We start from the raw sequence: 24,412 nt of genomic DNA, 5'->3' as shown, positions 1-24,412 counted from the left end.
TTATGTGTTTCTTGGGCACTTCAAATCCAGTATATCCACAAATGAATTCATTATGTGCCCCTCATCCACATGTTCTTTCTCCAGAAGGTACTTAGTGAGTGACTGGAATCACAGTTTACCCAGTTGTACAGGCCACAACCCTGTTAAGCTCTCCTGATATCTTGCCCTCCTTTATTTCCAGAGTCAATCTGTCCTTAATCTAGTTGCATTCTTAAAACAGCTTTTATGTGTATGGGAAGAGTAAATGAAAAAAGATTCATCCAATAACAAAAATTATACATATTCCTGACAACTACAATTATAGGCAATGTATTCTACAAATATTATTTTTTAGTTTAATGGAGAAAACAACACTAATTTTATCTTGGAGATTTCTACCATTGTTAATGTCCTCAAGTTAATTACAATGGGTCAAGAATATAAAATTTAGAAAGTATAAGTAAATAAGGTCCCCATAAGTATCAATAAAAACTTAATCTTTCTCTTTCAAATACATATAAATGTTTAAGCTTTTGCTTTTATACACACATAAATGCATTCATACATACACATACCACATATACTTCATGAAAACTTATCCTTCATGCTTTAACATAAAATGTATGTTTTGATTAATGTATGTATGTTTTGGTTTTTTTTCAGAGTCATATCATGTTCTATAATGACTGTATCAAAAGTTTTATGAGTTCTCACTCAAAAGAAAACCTGGAACAAGTCCATTCTAATGTGATGTGTCATCTAGAAGAGGCTGTAGAGCTAGTAGTGTTAAATACTAACACCTCTCGAACAAAAACTGCACTAGGAGCATTTCTTACTCTTTATGTCCACTGCAGAGATATTGTGATGGATCTACTACTTAAAAATGTCTTCAATGCAGAAGATTTTGAGTGGACAAGGTAAGTACATATAAACTATAACTATACACATAATGTCTCTCATATATATCTTTAGGTAAATCCATTCTCTAAATTTTGTCAAACTCAAGTTTTAATTTTCAAGAATTTGCTACCCTATTTCTGTACTTTCTTATCTCTCTTTTCTACTATCCCTTCCCCTGGTTTTTACTTCTTTCTGCCTTATCTTTCTGTCTTCATTATCCTTTTTTGTAGTTGCATTTTCTCTTTTGCCTCTGAGCCAAGGAGCAGTTTTTTAATAGGTAGTGCCTCCTCTTTTCCCTGTGTTATCAATTCTGGAACAGGCTAGATTGGATAAACAAATTGGACAACATTTCCAGCTACCGCCCCAACTCAGAACCTCCTTTTCTCCCACCTAGAGTCAATTACTAAAATATGAAAGTATAGAAAAAGAGAGCCACTACCTTTGAGCATAAGATTCTTATGCTAAATGTGAAGTCTCAAACTTTTAAATGAGGTTACTTTCTAGAAGTTTTCTGGTTTTGCTTATGGTTGTATGTTCGCTCAAGTTAAGACTTTTGAAGGTGGTGGTAGTGTGACCATTTAAAAATTTTCTTTTATTTGAAATTTTATTTTAAAAATGTACTTGCTTTTGAAAGATTTCTTTATAATCTACCCTGTTTTATCAGAAAGGATTTATGAAAGAGCTTATAAGGATATAAAAATGACTGCATGATAACATAGTGCAGTGAAAGAAGAAAAACAAAGGTCAAAAACAGTACCAGTGTAAGACATTTAGTCATTCTGTATTGTGCCTGCCTTCACTTTATAATTAAAAAACCAGAACATCACTCAGCTATTAAAAATGTTTTGAGATGATTTTTCCCATGACATTGTTTTGATGTTTTTAAAAATATAAAAACTAAAATTTATTCCAAAAATATTCTTTCATATGTGTTTATTTTGAGAAATAATGAGTCAGTACTGATGAGTAAAAAATGCATACTGTAAAGTTATAAGTGGATCACAGATTGAATTCAAAGCCTGGAGAGGAGAAAATTGATCATTAACTACACAACTCATGTGTTCATAGGATAAATACAAATCAATTTCTCCAAAGTTCAATTATTTATCCTTAAATGACATTATTATTAAAATTAATATAATAATTAATAATATTAATATTAGTTAATATTTAATGTTATACTTAAATAATAATAGAGGACTCTCGAGTACTCTAATGAGGATCCAGATTTAATGAACAATGCTTTCAATTGCATTCTTATTGGAAACTATAGTAAACTGCATAGAGATGGTTCTTACATAAATCCTCCATTTAGGCTGACATCACACCAAAACAGCATGACTCACCAAGGTCATTTGCCTCAGAGGGAAGAGTATTCTTAAGTTTATAGTTTTCTGTTGTGATTGGCAAAAGATGTGACTTATGCAGTCAAAGGGGAGAAATAAAGAATGTTCATGCTGCTTCTGCCCTTTTCAATGCTTTATTCACTCAAATCACTCAATATAATTTCACTCTATTTGTTCTTTTTTTTTTTTTTTTTTTTTTTTTGAGATTGGAAACACTATAGGCTCCCAATCAAGAAAATAACAATCCTTAATGCTAGGCACTGCAATAGACATAATCAATTCACAGCAAACAATTCTAGATTAATTAGTTCTAAGCACTGCAGACACTCTTAATCATGACAGGCTAATAACAGACATTCAATCTGTGTGCTAAATTCAAGTGTCAGATCAAAAGTCTCAGGCCTTAGGCTTTAAGTCCAGCAGATGCACACTCACTCAGACCATGGTGACCAGGTCCAGCACCAAGGCAGGCTTCTCCTGGGGTGGAGCTGATGGCCAGTTGAGGAGAGGGACGTAGGGAGAAGTTGCACCTCTCATCAGGGTCAAGATGTGGCTGTGGAGTTTGAGAGCATTGAGGACCAAGCAGAGGATCAGGCAAAAGGAGGTCAGTCCAGGTCCTCATCAGGCTCTGCAGCTTGTGAGCCTCAGTTTTGGCTGGCTGAATGTCTGTTCATTTGCTCTATTATTATACTAAATTTTGGGACTTTTGGCCCCCCTTTTAATTCTTATAAGCTACCACCGGATTTCTCAGTGACATCATTTACCCTGGGGTTAAAAAACTGGTCTGGTGGTCCCCACCCTGATCTTTTTGCCTTTCCTCTTATTGGAAGACAGCCTGCCAGAGGCTTCACTCTGAGTTTATCAGGGTTGGGGGAAGTGACTTGTTTGTGCCTGAGGGCCATACTGGAGGGCTCTGTTAGGTGTGCCTGGTGAGACTGCAGGTTTCAAACTGGAGTTTTTAAAATGGAGTTGCTTAGGCTCGGGCCAAAGGCCATCTTCACATCTTCCAAGTCCTAATATTTCATATCTAATAGTCATTGTCAAATTTTATGTCACTTTTCATTTAACATTTGGATTTCTATTTTTTTAATGAATACTCCATTTTTAATCATGTTTCTGAATGTGAAAAAAATAAAAATAATTTTACCCAAATGTATGAGTATTAACAATATTGCTTTTAGACATTTGCAGTATAAATGGAATGAAAAGCAAAAGTTGTGTTACGTGTGTCAAGGAGATGCCAGTTTTACTTATGGCTATGAATACTTGGGCTGTTCCCCAAGGTTGGTTATTACACCCCTCACAGACCGATGCCAGCTAACTCTCACAGCAGCGCTACACTTGAATCTTGGAGGCTGTACCACTGGTCCAGCTAGTGTAGGAAAAACTGAGACTGTCAAAGATCTGGCAAGAGTAAGTAGTTTCTACATCCAGAATAAAAACATCTATTTTTGATTGTTGCCTTAACTTTAATGGCATCTAAAATTTACATCATTCCTACTGCTCACATGTTCACTGCGTTCAACAATCACATCTGTTAGTTCATACAATTCATTAATTTTTGAATGCCTATTGTGTGTGAGGACTTGGGATCTCAATAAGCTAACATATGCTTTGTATTAACTTGGAGAATTACTATAGGAACTGACTGATACATAAACGATTAATATTTCTGTGTGTGTGTGTGTGTGTGTATGTGTGGAGGGGTAGTAAATGATGAAGGAAAAGGGTATAGTTTGTGACACTAGCATTTTATTTGTATATTTATGTAAAAACATGACAATGATACATGAATTAATCAACTATATGTAACAGTATGTATACGTTTGTACTATTTTGAGTTTTTTGAATTGCTAAATTTGGTATTTAATTCATCTTTTCATATTGCAAATATCTTCTCAAAAATTTAATAAAGACATTTGATTACTCTATCATTTTTAATATTAGTATTTTTGTCATATTTTAAGAAATATATTAAAATAATATTTTTGTTTTCCAGGCCTTAGGTAAATATTGTGTAGTCTGCAGTTGTTCTGAAGATTTGGATTATAAGGTAAAGCTTAAACATATATACTCAGGAAAAAAATATTTTACACATAAAACAATTTGTTAAGAAATGAAAAAACAAGAAAAATATTTTTCTTATAGATATATAGGTATTAATAGAACTATAAATATCATTAATTCTTTTAAACTATTAGAATACAAATCTAGATGTAATAGAAACAAAATATTATACACTTTGCTTTAAGTTCAATTGAATTCCTTAAAACAGTGATTTTTAAATTTTTTTGACAGTGGGGTTCTATTTGTTTCAATATTTTTTGGTTATACAGGGACACATTATCTTTTATAAAAATATTTATTTTTTAGTTGGACACAATATCTTCATTTATTTATTTTTATGTGGTGCTGAGGATCAAACCCAGGGCCTTCCATGTGCTAGGCGAGCCCTCTACCACTGAGCCACAATCCCAGCCCGGGACACAATATCTTTATTTTGTTTATTCATTTTTATGTGGTACTGAGGATTAAACCCAGTGTGCAAAGCAAGCGTTCTGCCACTGAGCCACAACTCCCTTACACTGGAATTCTTTTTAAACAAAATTTTATATGGAACATGAAGATATAAAACAATTAAGAAAGCTAATTTGTTAAGGCCCTACCTATACATTTATTTACTCAAAAGTTAATTATTAAGATCAATAAGGTAATAATGATTAATACAAAAAATTAGAACCTATATATGATAATTGCAAGTTTATGTTTGTCTTACTTTGTTTTGGTTGCAAATTATCTAGGACATCTCTAATAAGATCCTGAAGTATTTGTTATTCAATTTTAATATACTTCTGTGTCTGTTGCAAATTTAACTCAGTTTCCAAACACTGCTAATAGAGGGAATATGGGGTTATTTTTATTTTCGGTGCTGGGGATTGAACCCAGGTCCTTGAGCATGCTAGACAAGCACTCTACCATGGAGCTATATTCCCAGCCCTGCAGCTTGTTTTTCATGCTAATTATTGCCCCCCCCCAAAAAAAAACCATGATGAACAAAATATCAAAATTTTGAATAAAGGCAAGATTGGATTTCCTGCTACCCATGAGAGGAACCAATTTTTGTCTCCTTCCAGGTCTGAGGTTCTCTCTTGCCTTTTCTTAATCCCTTTTTCTTCCCTTTATACATACCTGGCAAATCTTAGGCATCTTGCATCCTGTATTCAGCCCATGAATTTCTTCAGTTTTGCTTGAAAGTGTTTTTGTTTGCTTTGCTGTTTTGTTTCAGGACTTTTAGCCTCTCACAGGACACTATAGCATAGCATCTGGCCAACCCCGTCCTGCACTCTGACAACAGGCAAAGCCCAGTAGCACCTGCTGTGAGCTTTCATGAGGCTGGCTCCAATCTAAGGAAGAATCTACCTCTTGTTTCATACTAGACCTGGTTTATTCATCTGTGTTATCTACCAGCAGCACACATAAAACAATTCGCTAACTCTTTTTTTTTTAAAGAGAGAGAGATTATTTTTTTAATATTTATTTTTTAGTGGACACAACATCTTTATTTTACTTTTATGTGGTGCTGAGGATGGAACCCCGCGACCCGCGCATGCCAGGCGAGCGCGTTATCGCTTGACCCACATCCCCAGCCCCAATTCACTAACTCTTAAGGAGTCTGTGCCTGCTCTAGAAAAGGAGACACCTACTGTCAGGCAGTTTTGACCATATACTGAATGTTGTCCTAAAGATTCTTTATGCGAGGGTGCAGCTCGTTCAGTCAAATGGGAGGAGTCTGAAGTCATCATCTGTGTCCTGTCTGCCAGGTCCCTGTGAACCTCAGAATTTGCTACTTCAGGCTTAGCTTTTTACAAACAGGGAAAGTAGTTGCTTATCTGAAATCTAAGCAACCACAAAAATGCCTGTGGGGAGGAAATATGAAAGGTATTTGATTGGTTTAAGCAAGATGGGAAGAACTATGCAACTTAATACCCCAGTAAAATTCTTCATCATAATAATTTCTGTAATCAATATTTTTTTTTCTTTTTAAAGATAGTGGAAAAATTCTTTTTTGGACTAGTTCAGTCAGGTGTTTGGTGTTGTTTCGATGAATTCAATAGAATTGATATGGAAGTTGTCTCCGTCATTGCCTCACAGATAGAAACAATTAAGGCTGCAAAAGACAGCTATTCTGTCAGGTAGGTGTTATTGGATGGAAAATAAGATATATATTTTGAATGGAAATTGATATACTTTTTTGTTTCTTTAATGTTAAGTGGTTTTGGGGGGTTTTGTTTGTTTGGTTTTTGTCCAATAAGTGTTTGGGTATTTGGTTAGTTGATTAGTTGCTTTAAAACACATATCAAAAGGAATGGCATGTACCTGGCATGTTTCCTTTGTTCGGCAAATAATGTGAAAATATATATAACTCTAATTTGCAGGCCAACTTAGAGGTATCCAAACTCTTGCTCTGAAACAGTTTCTGGAGCTACCAGGACTCTGATGGAAATATATCCTAGTTACTTTGTTTTTCAATCTTAAGTTCTTTTATTGCTCTTTTATCTTGGGATATGTCATTTAAAGAAACCACACAAAAGTTATAAATTTTTAATAAGTTATTTATAATAAGTTTTTATAATACGTTATTTATTTCTTTAATTCTACATCCTTTTTAGAAAGGCATACTGGTCACATACCTGAAGCCTCCCACCCATCTTGTCTCATTACTCTGAATTAAGGTGCTTTTATTGAAAACCTCTGCAATAACAATTTGGATATATATATATCGATTACTTTAATGATTAGTAATATAAGCAAAATTTTTCTCTTTAGATATTTATTAGGAAATCACCATTTACTTTACAGACAAAATGGATTTGTGGGCTTAAAATTTCTATTTCATTTCTAACTAATGCTAATGGATACTAACTTGTGGTTTTACTCTCATGGATTTTCTTCAAACTGTTAAAGCTGGTGTTATCAGGCTTCACAAGTTTATGGGGGGATGGGGCGGTGTCATAGCATCCCATATCTCATCTTCTCTCTATCTCAGCCTCTGCCAAATTTCCCCCATTTGTGTACAAAGTATCCCCAGGTTTGTCCCAATTATTCTTTTTTGTAGGTTTTAACCACTCTCTTTGGTATCAACTGTCAAAAAATAAAATAATTTTTTTTAAAAAACCACTACAGGATTTTTGTCCATTGTCTCTACCACTGGTTCCAAATTGAGTAAATACCAAGGGTTTTATTTCACAATGGCTTGAAAGTTTTAAAATGGGGAGAGGGGACACTGGGGAGGTGGGTTGTATTCCATGCTGAAGTAGGGACTCTATGCTGAGTCCCACTCTGTTATCCAGGCACAGCTCTTCATTCTTTATGGGTCTCATTGGGTTCCTTTCCCTGTGTAAGTCTATTCATTCAGATGAGTAACTTCCAGCCTTAGATCCCACAAAGCTCCTCAGACTTCTTCAGACATGATCAAATATGTCTGAATTCCTGGCAAAGGGTCACAGTTTGGCTCAAATGAGCCTCTTATTTCTCCTCTTTCTTTTACTATTGTTCATTTCAGTATGTTCTATTTGGATTTAAATGTAACATATCCATAAGAAAGTTCCCAAATTCATTTGTAGTTTTAACATATTTCATCCTAGAGAAAACAGTTTTAGTTATGAATACTATACTGTCTTATAGATTTGTACTGGGTGGAAAAGAAATTCGTATCAATATGTCTTGTGCAGTCTTTATCACCCTGAATCCTGTGTAAGTATCAGTGAATGTGGTGGGAGACCAAAATCCTTTTCTTAAATCTTATCCACAGATGGAGTTGTCTGGCATTGTATATATATCATAACTCTCTACTGCCCTCTGACCTCTCCCTGGTGGTTATAGGGAGTGAGGTTGGGCAGGTTCATTAAATATCTGAATACTACCTTATTTCAGGAAATCAGAGCGAGCTGATATGAATTTCGGAATGGGGCACAGAAAGAAAAGATAATAAGCCAGGCTGCTCTGTGAGATGGAAAGTACGATAAAAACCATCTTAGCAGAGATGCATGCTTGTAGTCCCAGCAGCTGGGGGAGGGCGGGGCACTGAGGCAGGAGGATTGAAAAGTTCAAAACCCAGCCTCAACAATTTAGCGAGGCCCTAAGCAACTCAGTGAGACCCTGTCTCTAAATAAAATACAAAAAGGGCTGGGGATGTGGCTCAGTGGTTGAGTGCCCCTGGGTTCAATCCCAAGTACAAAAAAAAAGAAAACAAACAAACAAAAAATCTTATAAACTAATCTTGAGATAAAGGACACATAGAAAGCCAATAGAATGGGGGGTATATATTTTATGTGGCCCCTTATTTGAACTGTTGAAAAATGGTGGGCTTATTGTTGTTTTCTTTTCCTTTTAAGCTCTGGAGGTCGAGTAGAACTCCCAGATAATTTAAAATCTCTGTTTCGCCCAGTGGCTATGATAGTGCCCCACTATCAAATGATTATTGAAATAATACTGTTTTCATTTGGTTTCAAATCTGCAAAGACAGTCTCTGGAAAGCTAGCTAGCCTTTATGAATTAGCTAGCAAACAGCTCTCACAACAAGTAAGTAACTTATTTTCTTTAAAGGTCATTATATACAAATAACTTTAAATAAGACTTTACTGGTATTGGCTGAGGAATGACCTGAGGACCATACCACATAAGTAGAGCTCAAATTTCTATCAACATATAAAATCAAATACAAAATGCAAAATCAGTCAAGATTCCAAGCCTGCTCTCCAATATCTGGAAAGAATGATGGAACAACTATTATCTCAAATTATAGACTACTGTCTCTGTACAAGAAAATTAGATATTAATTTTTCTAGAGCAGTGTTCTCAAAATTTATTATGCATCAAAATAATTTGGAGGACTTGTTAAAACACAAGTGCTAGGCCTAAACCCCAAGTTTCTCATTTTATATGTCTGCTATGAAACAAAGGAATTTTCAAGAACATCTCAAGTGTTACTGACATTGCTGTTGTGAGTACCACATTTTGAGAATTATTGTTCTAGGATATGAGTATTTGGTTCTAATCCAAGATGGCTTAGGCAGATAATCACATTCCTCTTTTTAATATTCTTCCAATTCCTCTTTCCAGTTCAGAGAAAACTTAATTCAAATGTGAATAGTTTTTCACACTTGTTATTCTTTCTTTTAAGAAAGAGACTTTTGCTGGTCATGGTGGCACATGCCTGTAGACCCAGGTACTCAGGAGGCTAAAACAGGGGCATTGCTTGAACCCGAAACTCGAGACCAGCCTGGGCAAAATAGTCAGACCCCAGAGGATAGGATAGGAAGGAAAGAAAGAAGGGAGGGAGGAGGAAGGGTTAGCTAGAGAGAGAGAGAGAGGTGAGGTGGGAGGGAGAAAGAAAGGAGGAGAAGGAGGAAGGACGGATGGAGAGAGGGAGGAATAGAAAAGAAATGGACTTTTAGGAGCACCAGTTTGCAAGAGAAATGAGAGCATTGGAAGTAGAATTAAGGTTTCTTGGAATCATATTGCTGCTTCCCTTTACAGCATAGATAATCAGTAATTTATGTAATTGTTTTCAAATTGTTCTATTTTTTTCCTTGAAAACCTCTAATAACTCAAATATTTTACTATTTGATAGGATCATTATGATTTTGGCCTGAGGTCTCTGAAGAGAGTTTTAATAATGGCTAAAAAGAAGAAAGAAGAGTTTAAATGGTCAGTTGAAATTTGAATTTAGTGTTAAGTCAAAGGGAGTAATATACCTATGGGGAAATATTTTGTAGAATTTTAAGTAATGATAAGTTAAAACAGGGAACAGCCAGAAAGTCACAGTAAAATGTGGTAGAGGTTATTTAAGAATATGAAAGAAGAGGAAGTAAAATATGCAAAAATTGCTGAGTATCTTTCCCCAATAGAATACATTCTTTTAAAAAATGTACTTTACATTTACATAATAAAATGTATAGGGACATGAAAGACCCCATTTAGAAGAGCAATAACTTCATGAGAAATAGATGTGAACATATAATCAGCCCTCTGTATCCATGACTTCTGTGTCCAGGAATTCAATCAACAGCAGATTTTAAAATATCTGAAAAGGAAAATTACATCTGTACAGAAAATACATAGTTTTTTTTCATGTCATTATCCTCTAAATATTATAGTATAACAACTACTTAATATAATATTTACATTGTATTAAGTGTTACAAGTAATTAGACATGATTTAAAGTATATGGAAGGATGTATAAAGGTTATATGCAAATACTATGCCATTTTCTATAAGGCACTTGAGGATTCATGGAATTTGGTATCTTCAGGGGTTCTGGAACAGATACCAATGGACCATTGCACCAATATGAGAAATGTATAAAACCTGTATGAAGAAAACTTTATAATATGACTGAAGGGCAGAAGTAAAAACATAAATGACTGAATAATACAACACATTTCTAGTATTATAACATCTGAAAAAAAAACTTAACATCATAAATATTTAAATCCTCTAAATGTTAATTTATGAGTGAAAATGCTACCTGATTAAAATAAGAAAAGGGTCTTTAAATTTGTTTCTAGGCAAGTGGATCTTAAGCTTCACATGGAAAAATAAACAGAACTAGCTAGAAAAAAATATTGAAAAGCAACAGCAATAAAGGAGAAATATCCCCGTAACAATTAAAATATGTCATAAGGCTGCAATAACTAAAATATTGTGGTACTGCCTCAGTGTAGAAAATCCAGAAATAGAATTGTATTCTTTGAGCATTTAATACATCATAAGCCTGGAGGCAAGAATAGATTCTTTAATGAATATTATTGAGGAAATTACCCAGCCATCCAGATTAAGATGAAGTTGGAACCGTGGTTCACATTATTTACCAGGATAAACTCTACAAGGATCAAAGAATTTAAATGCAAAAATAATTAAAACATAAAAATAATTGAAGGACTGGGGTTGTAGCTCAAGTGGTGGAGAGCTTGCCTTGCATGGATGAGGCACTGGGTTTGAACCTCAGCACCACATAAAAATAAAGGTGTCTATCTACAAATAAAAATATTTTCTAAATATATATTCAAAGAAACACAATGTCCTTTGTTTCCTTAGAGTACCAAAGCATTTAAAATTCAGTCTCAAAATCCAGAAGCCACCAAAGAAAGGATTTTTAAGTGGCTAAAAAGTACATTTTATGAATTTAAAAGACAAATGACAAACTAGGGTAAAAGATAATTGCACATAGCAGTGATTGCATTAAAATCTGGATAGTCTAGGATAAGCTCCTCTTAAGATTCTTAATCACATCTTTTGCCATATAATACAATACTCATTCTTTTGTCATGTTAGATGATATTCAAGGTTTCTAGGGATTAAAAAGTGAGTATATCGTTGAGGGTTATTCATGTTTCTGTCCACTACAAGCAGTTTTCTCCCTTTTTCCCATAAAAGAGTTTTCCAACTCTCCTCTCTTATTCATAAAACAAACTGTTCAACAGTTAGAGTCCTAGGAAAGACTTGCTTGTTAACATCTGGAAAATTAGTATCTTTTCAAGTATACACTTTTAACATTTACAAGACTTACCACAGTACTGAGCCTCGAAGTGTCAACTAATTCCAAAGAACTGAGTAAAATAAGTAAATGAGTAAAATAAGATTACATTAGTCATCCTTTACTTGAATCTTTAATTAGATGTTAGTATTTATTTAAGGGCTGGGGATGTGGCTCAAGTGGTAGCGTGCTCGCCTGGCATGTGTGCGGCCTGGGTTCAATCCTCAGCACCACATACAAATAAAGATGTTGTGTCCGCCAAAAACTAAAAAATAAATATTAAAATTCTCTCTCTCTTTCTCTCTCTCTCTCTCTCTCTCTCTCTCTCTCTCTCCAAAAAAAAAAAAAAAAAAAAAAAAAAAAAAAAAGTTCATTTAAACCAGAGTGGCAAGGTGGCATATTAGCATGAGACAGCATTTCTCTTAGCTACCCAGAACTCAAACAGCAGGAATATTACATCTCCCCAAGGCTCAGAGTGAAAAGTCCTGAGACTAGAGGGGCAGTCTGCCCTAGCCAAACCAGAGACTGTTTGACTCATTAATCAGATATTTAAAAAAAGAAAAAAGAAAAAGAAAAGAAAAACACTCTCCACCAGAGTTTATCAATCCTCCATTTAAAGCTGATCCAGGAGCCATCTTGGGACTTCCTTGTGGTAGAACCTACAGAAACAGATATGTGAGTTTGCAGCTAGGTCTGTGTGAGCCTCTCTGAGCCTAGCAAACCTGTGGAAAGTCCGAAACTGGGAGCATTTCACCCGGGGAAACCAGTTTAGAGGGGCTGGAGAGAGCTGGGCTCTCCCCAACTTCTCAAGTCCTGAGGTTCATGGGGACTGATGGGTCCATTTACGTGGGTGGGAAGCTGGAAGAGAAGAGGGAAGCTGGAAGAGGGCATTTTGCTTTCAGTTCAGCCAGCCAGCTGGTCCAGCACTCACCAGGTCCCAGCACCAGCCTGGTCCCTGAATCCCTCCCCAGTCCAGCTAATCCCTGAGACCCACCAGGTTCAGTATCAGTCTGGCACCCAACAGGGCCCTCGGCTCCCCACTCCATAGTTTCCCAAACCCTCCCTGATCCCTGACTTGGCCCACTGCTTTCATCTTTGCAGCCAGCCCACAGGTCCCAGTGCCTGGCCTCGATCCACCTGGCATAAAACAGTTGGGCCCTTTATGTGACTGGACCTCAACTTGCCCCCAAAGAAGGGAAATCTCCCAAGAAGGTAAATTAGGAAGTCTAAAACTCAAACTTTCAACACAGCAACACAATAAAAGGAAGGGGACACAATCCATGGCCCGTACTTGCAAGGTTAGATCATACCTCAAGAAGTAAAAAGAAAAGCAGGTGGGCACAGTCAGTGAACACATACAGAAACTGACTATTTTGTCCACCATATGGATATGACTCCTTAATTTATTGACATTTCACAAAAATTCTCTTTGAGTTGTTGTGGCTTGTTTGTTGTGGCAGCATTTCTGTTTTGCTTTTTGATTTGGGGGTTCCATATTGGATTCTTGTTTTATTTAAATGACTACTGACTGATTCAAGGACTCCTACACATATTCATATTTGTTTCTCTATCCTTATTTTTCTTTCTTCTTCTTTCTTTTATTTTCCTTTCTTTCATTCTTTTTGTTGTTGTTGTTATTTTGAATTTTTTCAAGGTGTTATTTTCCCATGCTCTGTAATTTGAAGGTTAGGGCTTATGATTAGCTTACTTTGATTTTGTTTTGTATCATCTTTATCACTGCTCTGTCTCCCTTGTTTTCCTCTCTCATTTCTCTATTCCTGACACCCAAATTCCATTCTCTTTCTCCTCCTTTATATTCTATTTTTCATCCCCTTTCAAACTAACAAACATATCCTAAGTTACCACTGCATCTGCCCTATTCACCCTTTGACATTGCAAACACTTTTCTACCCTCCTATCTCTTCTTCTTCACACATACTCAACTCTATCCTTAATACTTCTTAATACTAATTGAAGTGTATAACATCTACACCTACCACCAATGTCACATCAATAATTAATTCAGTGGAAAGCATACACAACACTTATTGTTTGATTTTAAGCCACACATAATACATGATAATGTACTGTTTTTACTGATGGAAATTTCTGATCCCACTGCCCCTACATATTGTACCAATTATACTGGTATGAAAATAAGAAAAAAGGATCTAGTCTACTGCTATATATTATTTGCATACATTGTTGCTATCATTGGGCTCCCCCGCCTCAATCTGTGAAGTACTAGTAACATAGAGTAACATTTTAAACCCATAAGGTATAAACTCTACAGCATCAGATCCATCTAGATAAACATGTGACACAAAAATCATGAAAAAGCAAGGAAACAAACAACCCAGAACACCTCAACAGTAGTCTCCAATGATACCATAGTGGAGAAAATGTCAGAGATAAAATTCAGAAAGTTCGTGGTTAAAACTGATCTACAAAGTAAAAGGTGACATAAGAAATAAAATCAGAGAGGAAAACAAGAATCAAAGAACATTTCAACAAGGAGAAAGAGATCTTGAAGAAGAATCAGAAATCCTCAAAATAAAGGAATCACTAAAACAAATTAAAAATTTAATTGAAAGCATCACTAATAGACTAGACCATTTGGAAGACAGAGTTTCAGGCAATGAAGACAAAGTATATAATCTAGAAAATAAAGTTGACCTTGGAGAAAAATGTTAAGAGACCATGAAGAGAAGTTCCAACAAATATGGTATAACATGAAAAAGCTAAACTTAAAATTTATTAGGATAAATGAAGGCTCAGAGATATAAACCAAAGGAATATGCAATTTTTCAATGAAATAATATCAGAAAATTCCCAAACCTTAAGAACAAAATGGAAAACCAAATACAAGAGGCCTACAGGACCCCAAATATACAAAATTACAACACAGCCACATCAAAGCACATTATTACAAAAATACCTAACATACAGAATAAGACAGAATTTTAAAGGCTGCCAGAGAAAAGTAATTGGTAACATTTAGAAGGAATCCAAACAAGATCTCAGCCAATTTCTAAAGCTAGACCCTCTAAGCTAGGAGGTATTAGAATAATAAATACCAAACTCTGAAAGAGAATGGAGGCCAACCACAAAAACTATACCCAGCAAAATTAAGTACCGGGCTGGGGATATAGTTTAGTTGGTAGAGTCCTTGCCTTGCATGCACAAAGCTCTGGATTCAATCCCCAGCACCATACACACATACAAAAAAAAAAAAAAGAAAAGAAAAGAAAGCCTACAGAATTGACTATGAAATAAAAAAACTTCCATGATAAACAGAAGTTAAAAGAATTTAAAACTAGAAAGCCCACAAACCCTATTCAATAATATATTTTGTGAACAAGAAATGAAAAATAAAACTGGAAAACAGAAAAGGGGGCCAGAGCTGTGGCTCAGCAGTAGTGTACTTGCCTGGCATGTGTGTGAGGCACTGGGTTTGATTCTCAGCACTGCATATAAATAAATTAAATAAAGGTCTATCAACAACTGAAATTTTTTTTAAAATACCAGCAAAGGGATTAACAACAGTAGAAGAATAGTTAATCAAAGGAGAAATTAATTCAAATTAAAAACCTAAGATAAATCAAAATGACAGGGAATAAAAATCACTTCTCAATAATAACATTGAATCTAAATGGCCTAAACTCATCAATCAAAAGATATAGACTGGCAGATTGGATTAAAAAATCAAGATCCAACAATATGCTGTTTCCAAGAGACTTACCTTATAGGCAAATACATCTACAGATTGAAGGTAAAAGGATGAAAAAAAAAAACATATCTTTTCACATGGATCTTGTGAACAAGCAGGGGTTTCTAACATTATATCAGATAAGGTGTAATTCAGGCCAGAGTTAATTAGAAGGGACCAAGAAGGTAATTTCATATGCCTTAAGGGAATTATACATCAACAAGACATAACAATCATAAATAGTTATGTCCTAAACAGTGGAGCACCTACATACACCAAACAAACCTTTCTCAATTTCAAGAATCAAATAGACTACAACATAATAATACTAGGTGACTTTAACACACCTCTCTTATCACTGGATACATCCTCCAAACAAAAACTAAACAAAGATACTATAGAACTAAAAAATACAATTAATAATTTAGACTTAACAGACATATATAGAATATTTTACTCATCAATGACTGAATACACTTTCTTCTTGGAACACAGATCCTTCTCTAAAATAGACCATCTCTTAGGTCACAAAGCAACTCTTAGAAAATACCCAAAAAAAATAGGGATAATACTTTTCATTCCATCAGATAATAATGGAATAAAATTAGAAATTAAATGATAAAACAAAAAAATAGAAGCTACTCTAACACCTAGAGACTAAATAATATGCTATTGGATGACAAATTGATAGTAGAAGAAATTAGGGAGGAAATAAAAAGAATAGTTATAGGTAAATGAGAATCATGACACAACTTATCAAAATTTCTGGAACACTATGAAGGCAGTGCTAAGAAGAAAGTTCATTGCATTAAATTCATTCATTAAAAGAATAGAAAGTCATCCAAAAAATGACTTAACATTACATCTCAAAGCTCCAGAAAAAGAAGAACAAATCAACACTAAAAACAATAGAAGACAGTAAATAACTAAAATCAGAGCCAAAGTCAATGAAATTGAATAACAAAAAAATTCAAAAATATACATGAAACAAAAAGTTGGTTCTTTGGGAAAAACAAATAAAATTGATAACCTCTTAGCCAAGCTAACAAGGAAAAGAGAGATAAAACTCAAATCACTGAAATTTATGATGAAAAAGAAAATATCACAATGGACACTACTGAAATGCAAATGATAATCAGAAACTTTTTTGAAAATCTCCATTCCAATAAAAGAGAATCATGATGACATTGATAAATTTCTAGAGACATATGACCTACCCAAATTGAACCAGAAAGACATCAAAAATTTAAATGAATCAACTTCAAGCAATGAAATTGAAGATGCCATCAAAAGCCTACCAACAAAATAAAGCCCAAAACTAGATGGAATCTCAGCCAAGTTCTATCAGACCTTCAAAGAATAACTAACACCAATTCTCCCCAAATTATTCCATGAAGTAGAAAAGGATTAAACCCTTCCAAACTCATTCTATGAAGCTAGTATCACCCTGATACTAAAACCAAACAAAGACACATCAAAGAAAGTAAAATTCAGATCAACATGAACAAAGATGCCAAAAAGTCTTAACAAAATTCTGGCAATCGCATATAAAACTTATTTAAAAGATAATACACCACAATCAAGTGGGGTTCATTCCAGAGATGCAAGCCCAGTTCAACACACAGAAATCAATAAATGTAATTCATCACATCAACAGACTTAAACACAAGTATCATATGATTATCTCAATAGATGCAGATAAAACATTTGACGAAAAACAACATCCATTTATGTTCAAAACACTGGAAAAACTAGGGATAGTAGGAACATACCTCAACATTGTAAAAGTTATATATGCTAAACCTAAGACAAACATCAATCTAAATGGAGAAAAATCAGAAGCATTTTTTCTAAAAATTGAAACAAGACAGGGATACCTGTCCAGTTTTCCCAGCACCTTCTATTCAACATAGTCCTTGAGCAATTAGACAGAAAATTAGCCAGAGCAATTAGACAGAAAAAAAAAGTAAAGGGATATGAATAGGAAGAAGAGCTCAAACTATATCTATTTACCAGTGACATGATTCTCTATAAATAAAGACTCAAAACAGTTCACCAGATTCTTAAACTAATAAACATATTCAGCACAGTAGCAGGATATAAAATGCACACCCATAAATCAATTGTGTTCCTGTACACCAATGATGAATCAGATAAAATAGAAATCAGAAAACAATTCCATTCACAATAGCCTCAAAAAAAAATAAAATACTCAATAAAAAAATAAACAACAACAAAAAATAAAATAAATAAAATACTTAGAAATCAATTTAACAAAAGAGGTAAAAGACCTCTACAATGAAAACTACAGAGCACTAAAGAAAGAAATTAAAGAAGACCTTAGAAAATGGAAAGACTTCCCATATATTTGGATAAGCAGAATTAATATTTTTGAAATATTTTTGAAATGGCCATACAGATTTAATGCAATTCCCATTAAAATTCCAATGTCATTCCTTATAGAAAAAGCAATCATGAAATTCATTTGGAAAAATAAGAGACCCAGAATAGCCAAAGCAATTTTTAGTGAGGAAAGTAATGCAAGAGGCATCACAATACCAGATCTTAAATTATACTACAGAGCTATAGTAACAAAAATGGCACAGTTGGCACAAAAGTAGAATTGAAGATCAATGGATTAGAATAGAATACATAGAGATATACCCACATAAATAGTTATCTCATACTAGACAAAGATGACATGAATATACATTGGAAAAGAGATAGCCTCTTCAACAAATGGTGCTGGGAAAACTGGAAATCCATACGTGGTAGATTGAAATTGAACCCCTATCTCTCACCCTGCACAAAACTCAACTTGAAGTGTGGATCGAGGACTTTGGCATCATACCAGAGACCCTGTGCATACTAGAAGATAAAGTAGGCCCACACTTCATCAGATCCACTCAGGAACAGACTAACTCAATAAGACCTCTAAAGCACAAGAAGTAAATCAAGAATCAATAAATGGAATGGTATCAAACTAAAAAGCTTCTTCACAACAAAGGAAACAATCAAGAACATGAACAGAGAGCCTACAGAGTGGGAGAAAATCTTTGCCACCTGCACTTCAGACACAACATTAATCTCCAGGATATACAAAGAATACAAAAACTTAACACCAAAAAACAAATAACCCCAATCAATAAATGGGCAAAGAAACTGAGTAGTCACTTCACAGAAGCAGAAATAAGAATGGTCAAGAAATATATGAAAAAATGTTCAACATCTCTAGCAATTAGAGAAATGCAAATTAAAACTACATTGAGATTCCATCTCACTCTAGTCAGAATGGCAATTATCAAGAATACAAGGAACAATAAATGTTGGTGAGGATGTGGGGAAAAGGGCACGCTCACAAATTGCTGGTGGGACTGCAATTTGGTGCAACCACTCTGGAAAGCAGTATGGAGACTCCTCAGAAAACTTGGAATGGAACCACCATTTGACCCAATTATCCCACTCCTCAGCTTATACCCAAAGAACTTAAAAGCAGCATACTACAGTGATGCAGCCACATCAATGTTCAGTGAAGCTCAATTCACGATAGCCAAGCTATGGAACCAGCCTAAGCACGCGTCAACAGAAGAAGAGATAAAGAAAATGTTGTATATATACACACAATGGAATATTATTCAATTATAAAGGAGAATGAAATTATGGAATTTGCTGGTAAATGGATAGAATGGAGAATATGATGCTAAGTGAAATAAGCCAGTTCCCAAACACTAAAGACCAAATGTACTCTCTAATATGGGGATGCTAACCCGTAACAAGGGAAGATAATGAGGGGAAGTATAGAAGTTCATTGGAGTAGACAAAGAGAAATGAAGGGAAGAGAGTGGGAATAGAAATAGGAAAAATAGTAGAATGAATTCAACATAACTTTCCTATGCTCATATTTGAAATTTGTAATGGTTTGAACCCCATGTATGTATAATATGTCAAAATGCACTCTACTGTCATGTATATCTAAAAACAAAAAATTGCTAGTAACCTAAAAATTCATTTAAAATTTTCATTGTTTATTCTTGAATTAAAACATAATATCACATGTCACCTTCAAAGTTCTCTTTTAGTGAAGAGTTGCCTTTATACCGGACAACAGCATATTGCAACAATATTATATTTATAAAAGCCATTATCTCTTCATGTATGTATTTAGCCTTTGTGCCCCAAAAAGACACTGTACTCCCTGATTTTTTTCATTTTCTTTTAAAATAAAGGAAGATCTGTCTTGGAAAAAAATATGAAAAGATCAAGGTTGGTCCCTAGGATATCAGCTGGGAAGTCTGGATCTCCTTCCCTCTGGTGTGGTCCTTTAACATCAGATGGAGTTTTGTCCTTTCTCTACCAAAACACATTCAAAATAAAGAATGAGAGCTTTCTTCTCAGGGGAGCATAAATGACTAACATCAGTTCTAGCCAATATGAGGTTTCCATTGTAATAGTTGAGCTTGGCCTTCAAAGTCAGACCTCAGTAAATTCCAGGTCCTACACTCAGCAGTTGTATAACACTGACCATGTTAATTTTTATGAATATCAAGCAAAATTCCTGCAAAAGAGTACTCAATAAATGTTAGCTATTTTTTATTATGAATCACAGACCTAAACATAAAATAAAACAGTACAAAAACTTTCACCATGCTGGGAGTATAACTCAGAGGTATAAGCACTTTCCTAGCATATGCAAGGCCCTGGGTTCAATCCACAGCACTGAAAAAAAAAAAAAGAGGAAGAAGAGGAGTAAAAGGAGGAAGACGAAGAGGAAGAGGAAGAAATTATCAACTATCACCACAATCCTGATAGAAATTTTCAGACATCAATAAATAAAGAACAGAAGGGACATTTACATAGAGAAAACTCTAAAATGTTTCAAACCTCCTATAGTTACTTATTGTCATTTTGATTACTAGTTTAATATATACTGAAATGTTTAATGTATAAAAATACTGTTTTTTATGAACCCACTTTTGTTAAAAATAACAGAAGACTCAAACAGAAGAGGCAATTTGTTGCTTCATCTAATTAGAAAATTCAGAGGTAGACCAGGATAGGATTACTTGGATTAGGATTTCAGTTTAATACCTGAGATATTCTTAACACTGCAGTCCTCCATGTACTTACTGATGGGACTTCAGACTGGCTGCAGTTGGGGTATCTCATATACCCATACCATTGGACTGAAGTCCTGAACTTCACTCTGAATGGACAGATCATTTCTTTCTCCTCTTGAATGTTCAGGTTACTACCAGGCACTGATGACTAGAGCTGAGTTTATGTTCCTTAAGCGAATATTTGTAATGCCACATAAGTTGATTCTCCATATGCTCTCCCAGTTATGGTTTTGTCCTCCATCCTTGGAAAATTAGACACAGATATCACACAGTTTGAACATGAAGCTAATAAAAATAAAAATAGTACATTCCAACAAGGGGACAACAGTGACAGTATCAACAGCCAGTTACCAGCAATAACAGAGGCAGTGAGCCATTCTAGTGCCAACATCAATGATGAATTGGTGGGACAGGCACTGCAGACTGGATCTGTTAATAGTGGCAGTCATTTCTTCACAAGTCTTATAGCATAATTTTGGCCATTGTTCCCAGCCGCATAGCCTGATAGCCTGATTCTAGTACTAGAGATTTTTAATAAATCAACCTTTTCACTTCATAGTAGACTAAATTAATTTTGTTATTTACAACCAAAAACCATTACTGCTTGTGCCCATCCGTGAATCAGTGACTCAAGAATGGCTTTAATCTTACTATTCTAGACCAGCTCCCTGGAGCTGGGGACCTGATTAATCCCACCCAAACTACATGGCTTCTAGTAGTGAGGCAAAGGGAGAAAGGTTATTGGGTCAGCCACTTCTAAAAATGACAATGTAATGTCAGCAAACTTGCTAACTTGTCCTTTATGTTTTTCTTCAATCATTCAAGTGACACCAGTGATAATCCTTCTGAAGTAGATGAAACTACAATTATTATAGAGTCCATAAGAGAATCTAGTTCATCAAAATTCATTCCTGAAGATGATGCACTTTTTGAAATGATTATAGGAGATTTTTTTCCTGGAGTGATTGTTTCAAAAGTAAATCAACTTGCCTTGGAGGTAATAAGATCTTTGAAAATCATCACAAATTATTTAGTTGTGGAATATCAATTTATATTAAGTGTTGATTAAATATACTATGTTCTTCCTGAAATGCTCTATTTATATTATAATAGAGGATATAAAAATGGAGACATGCATATCCTTTTGGGAAAAAGGAACTTTAGACTAAATGTAACTGTTTAGACAAGGAGAACTGTTACATTTTTTATTCTCAATTTTCTCATCTTTCAAATGTTGATGTTGTGTTGGTTCTTCCTTCTTTGAAGAGGTATTTTGAAAATCAATTTAGAGTCAGGTGCAGTTGCACAGATCTATAATCCCAGCAGCTCAGGAGGCTGAGGCAGAAGGATTCCAAGTTCAAAGCCAGCCTTAGCAACGTAGCGAGGTTGTAAGCAACTTAGTGAGAACCTGTCTCTAAAAAATAAAAAATTTAAAAAGATCTGGGGATGTTGCTTAGTTGTTAAGCACCCCTGGATTCATTCTCTGGTACCAAAAGAAAAAGAAAATCAAATTAGTTCAGAATTATGAAAAAATTGTTTTGATCATTAAAATTATGTTATAATTATAGAGCCCTTTATTGTTTCTTTTACTTATTTAGTCTCATAGCTATTGTCGTGGTTTGGTAGGATATCAGTGTTTTTGTTTCTAATACTATTGTATAGCATCCTACCACTCCCTGAATTCTAGTATGTTTCCATAATGCCACCAGAATTGCATCCCTAAAACATATGTTTGATGAAATTAAAAAGGCCAGGGTGGATCGTTGTTGCTTTCAGTACAAAATCAAAATAAAGTATTTTGACTTATAATAGCTTTTACAATCTGGCTGCACCAGGTTGTCATTTGAATATATTCTGTTCTTCCTTCCATATCCCCCTCTCCTCCCTGTTCTTTCAACCACAAACTTCTCCCTGTTTTCTGCTTTCCAACCTTTTAACAAGTTTCAGGCCATTAAGCATATTTATCCTTTCCCTCAGACTCTATTTGGGGGGATGTTGTTTCTTAAATTTATTTTAGAAAATGTGATTTAAACAGTTTCATAATTATTCTTTTTTTAAAAAAATATAATTGGCAGGCTACTTGTAAAACTTTTTACCCAAAAAGTACAGAATAAATATTATTTTTGAGCACAATGAGGAACTTAAAAAAGAAAAAAAAAACAAAGATTGAGTCAGGGAAAATTAGACTTGATAGAAATAATTCAAAAGCAGAAATTATAATGAATTAAGTTGCACATTATATATTGTTCCACATATGCATATAATATGCTTTGATCAGATCCTCTCTCCCTACCACCTTCTCTTGTCCTCTTTCTTCCCTAATCCTGGTCCCCCTACCCTAGTAGTCCCTATTGTACTTTCATGTCATTTTAAAAATTTTTTATTCTTTTTCCAGCTTCCACATATGAGAGAAAACATATGGAACTTATCTTTCTGAAACTGGCTTATTTTGTGTAACAGTTCCAGCCATTTACCTACAAATGACACGATTTCATTCTTCTTTATGTCTGAATAGTATTGCACTGTGTGTGTGTGTGTGTGTGTGTGTGTGTGTGTGTGTGTATACCACATTTTCTTTATCCATTCATTCATTGATGGATATCTAAGCTGATTCCATAACTTGGTTATTATGAATAGTACTTCAATAAATATGGGTATACAGATCTCTTTTGTATGATACTTTGCTGGATTTGTTCAGGAGTGGATCATATGGTAGTTCTATTTTTAGTTTCTTGAGGAAAAATAAGTGTACTAATTCATATTACCACCAACAGTGTGTGTTTCTTTTTCTGACTGGGTGTGAGATGGAATTGCAAAATAGTTTTGATTTGAATTTCTTTGATGGCTAATGATGTTGAACATTTTACATGTACTTATTGGCCATTTGTACTACTCTCAAGAAGTGTCTGTTCAGCTCATTTTGTATATTTATTTGTTGGATTACTTGCTCTTCTGGTGTTAAATTATTTTAGTTCTTTATATATTCTGGATATTAATCCTGTCTAGATGAATAGCTGGCAAAGATTTTCTCCCATTTTGTAGGCTGTTTATTCACTCTGTTCATTTTTTTTTTTCTGTAAAGGAGTCTTTTAAGTTGAGGGCATTATATTTGTCAATTCTTGCTGTGGTTTCTTGAGCTATTTGAGTCCTATTCGGGAAAACATTGCCTGTACCAATTTTCCCTACATTTTCTCTAGTAGTTTCAAAGGTCTTGGTATAATTTTAAGGTCTTTGATCCATTTTGAATTTATTTTTGTACAGATTGAGAGAGAGGGATCCAATTTGTTTTCTACAGGTATTTTTCCCAGCACCATTTGTTGAAAAGGCCATCATTTATTCAGCATGTTTTTGGCTTCTTTTTTGAGAATCTGATAGCCATAGATGTTTGGGTTCATTTCTGCTCTATTCCATGGTTGCATGTTTCTGCTCTTGTGCTAATATACATGGTGTTTTGTTACAATGGTTCTTTAGTATGTTTTAAAATTAGGTATTGTGATGCCTCCAGCATTGTTCTTTTTGCTCAGGATTACTTTGGCTATTTAGGGTCTTCTGTGCTTCTGTGTGAATTCTCAGATTGCTTCATCTAGTACTGTAAAGAATGTCTTTGGTATTTTTGTGGGAATTGCATTGAATCTATAACTCACTTTTGGCAGTATGACCATTTTAACAATATTAATTCTCTAAATCCATAAACATGGGAGGGCTTTCCATATTCTGGTGTTGTTTTCAATTTTTTCTTAAGTGTTTTATAATTTTCATTATACAGGTCTTATCTCCTTGATTAGGCTTACTCCTAGGTGTTTTGTTGTTGTTGTTGTTTGC

The 24,412-nt window shown here is 34.5% G+C and overlaps 1 protein-coding gene across 1 annotated transcript in view; it reads left to right on the top strand.

The window, feature by feature from the left end:
- The window catches only part of Dnah14 (dynein axonemal heavy chain 14), a 343,676-nt gene that overhangs the window by 123,522 nt on the left and 195,742 nt on the right, over positions 1 to 24,412 (top strand). The window contains exons 27-34 of the mRNA XM_076872908.1: positions 643 to 896; positions 3,407 to 3,638; positions 4,225 to 4,278; positions 6,273 to 6,418; positions 7,911 to 7,979; positions 8,621 to 8,807; positions 9,859 to 9,935; positions 21,416 to 21,587. Coding sequence (XP_076729023.1) covers positions 643 to 896; positions 3,407 to 3,638; positions 4,225 to 4,278; positions 6,273 to 6,418; positions 7,911 to 7,979; positions 8,621 to 8,807; positions 9,859 to 9,935; positions 21,416 to 21,587 — 1,191 coding nt within the window. The remainder of the gene's footprint in view (positions 1 to 642; positions 897 to 3,406; positions 3,639 to 4,224; positions 4,279 to 6,272; positions 6,419 to 7,910; positions 7,980 to 8,620; positions 8,808 to 9,858; positions 9,936 to 21,415; positions 21,588 to 24,412) is intronic.

This window comes from Callospermophilus lateralis, chromosome 13, assembly GCF_048772815.1.
Source record: "Callospermophilus lateralis isolate mCalLat2 chromosome 13, mCalLat2.hap1, whole genome shotgun sequence".
Taxonomy (NCBI): Eukaryota; Metazoa; Chordata; class Mammalia; order Rodentia; family Sciuridae; genus Callospermophilus; species Callospermophilus lateralis.
The sequence above is the reverse complement of the archived record's forward strand: the minus strand, read 5'-3'. Positions and strand labels throughout refer to the sequence as shown.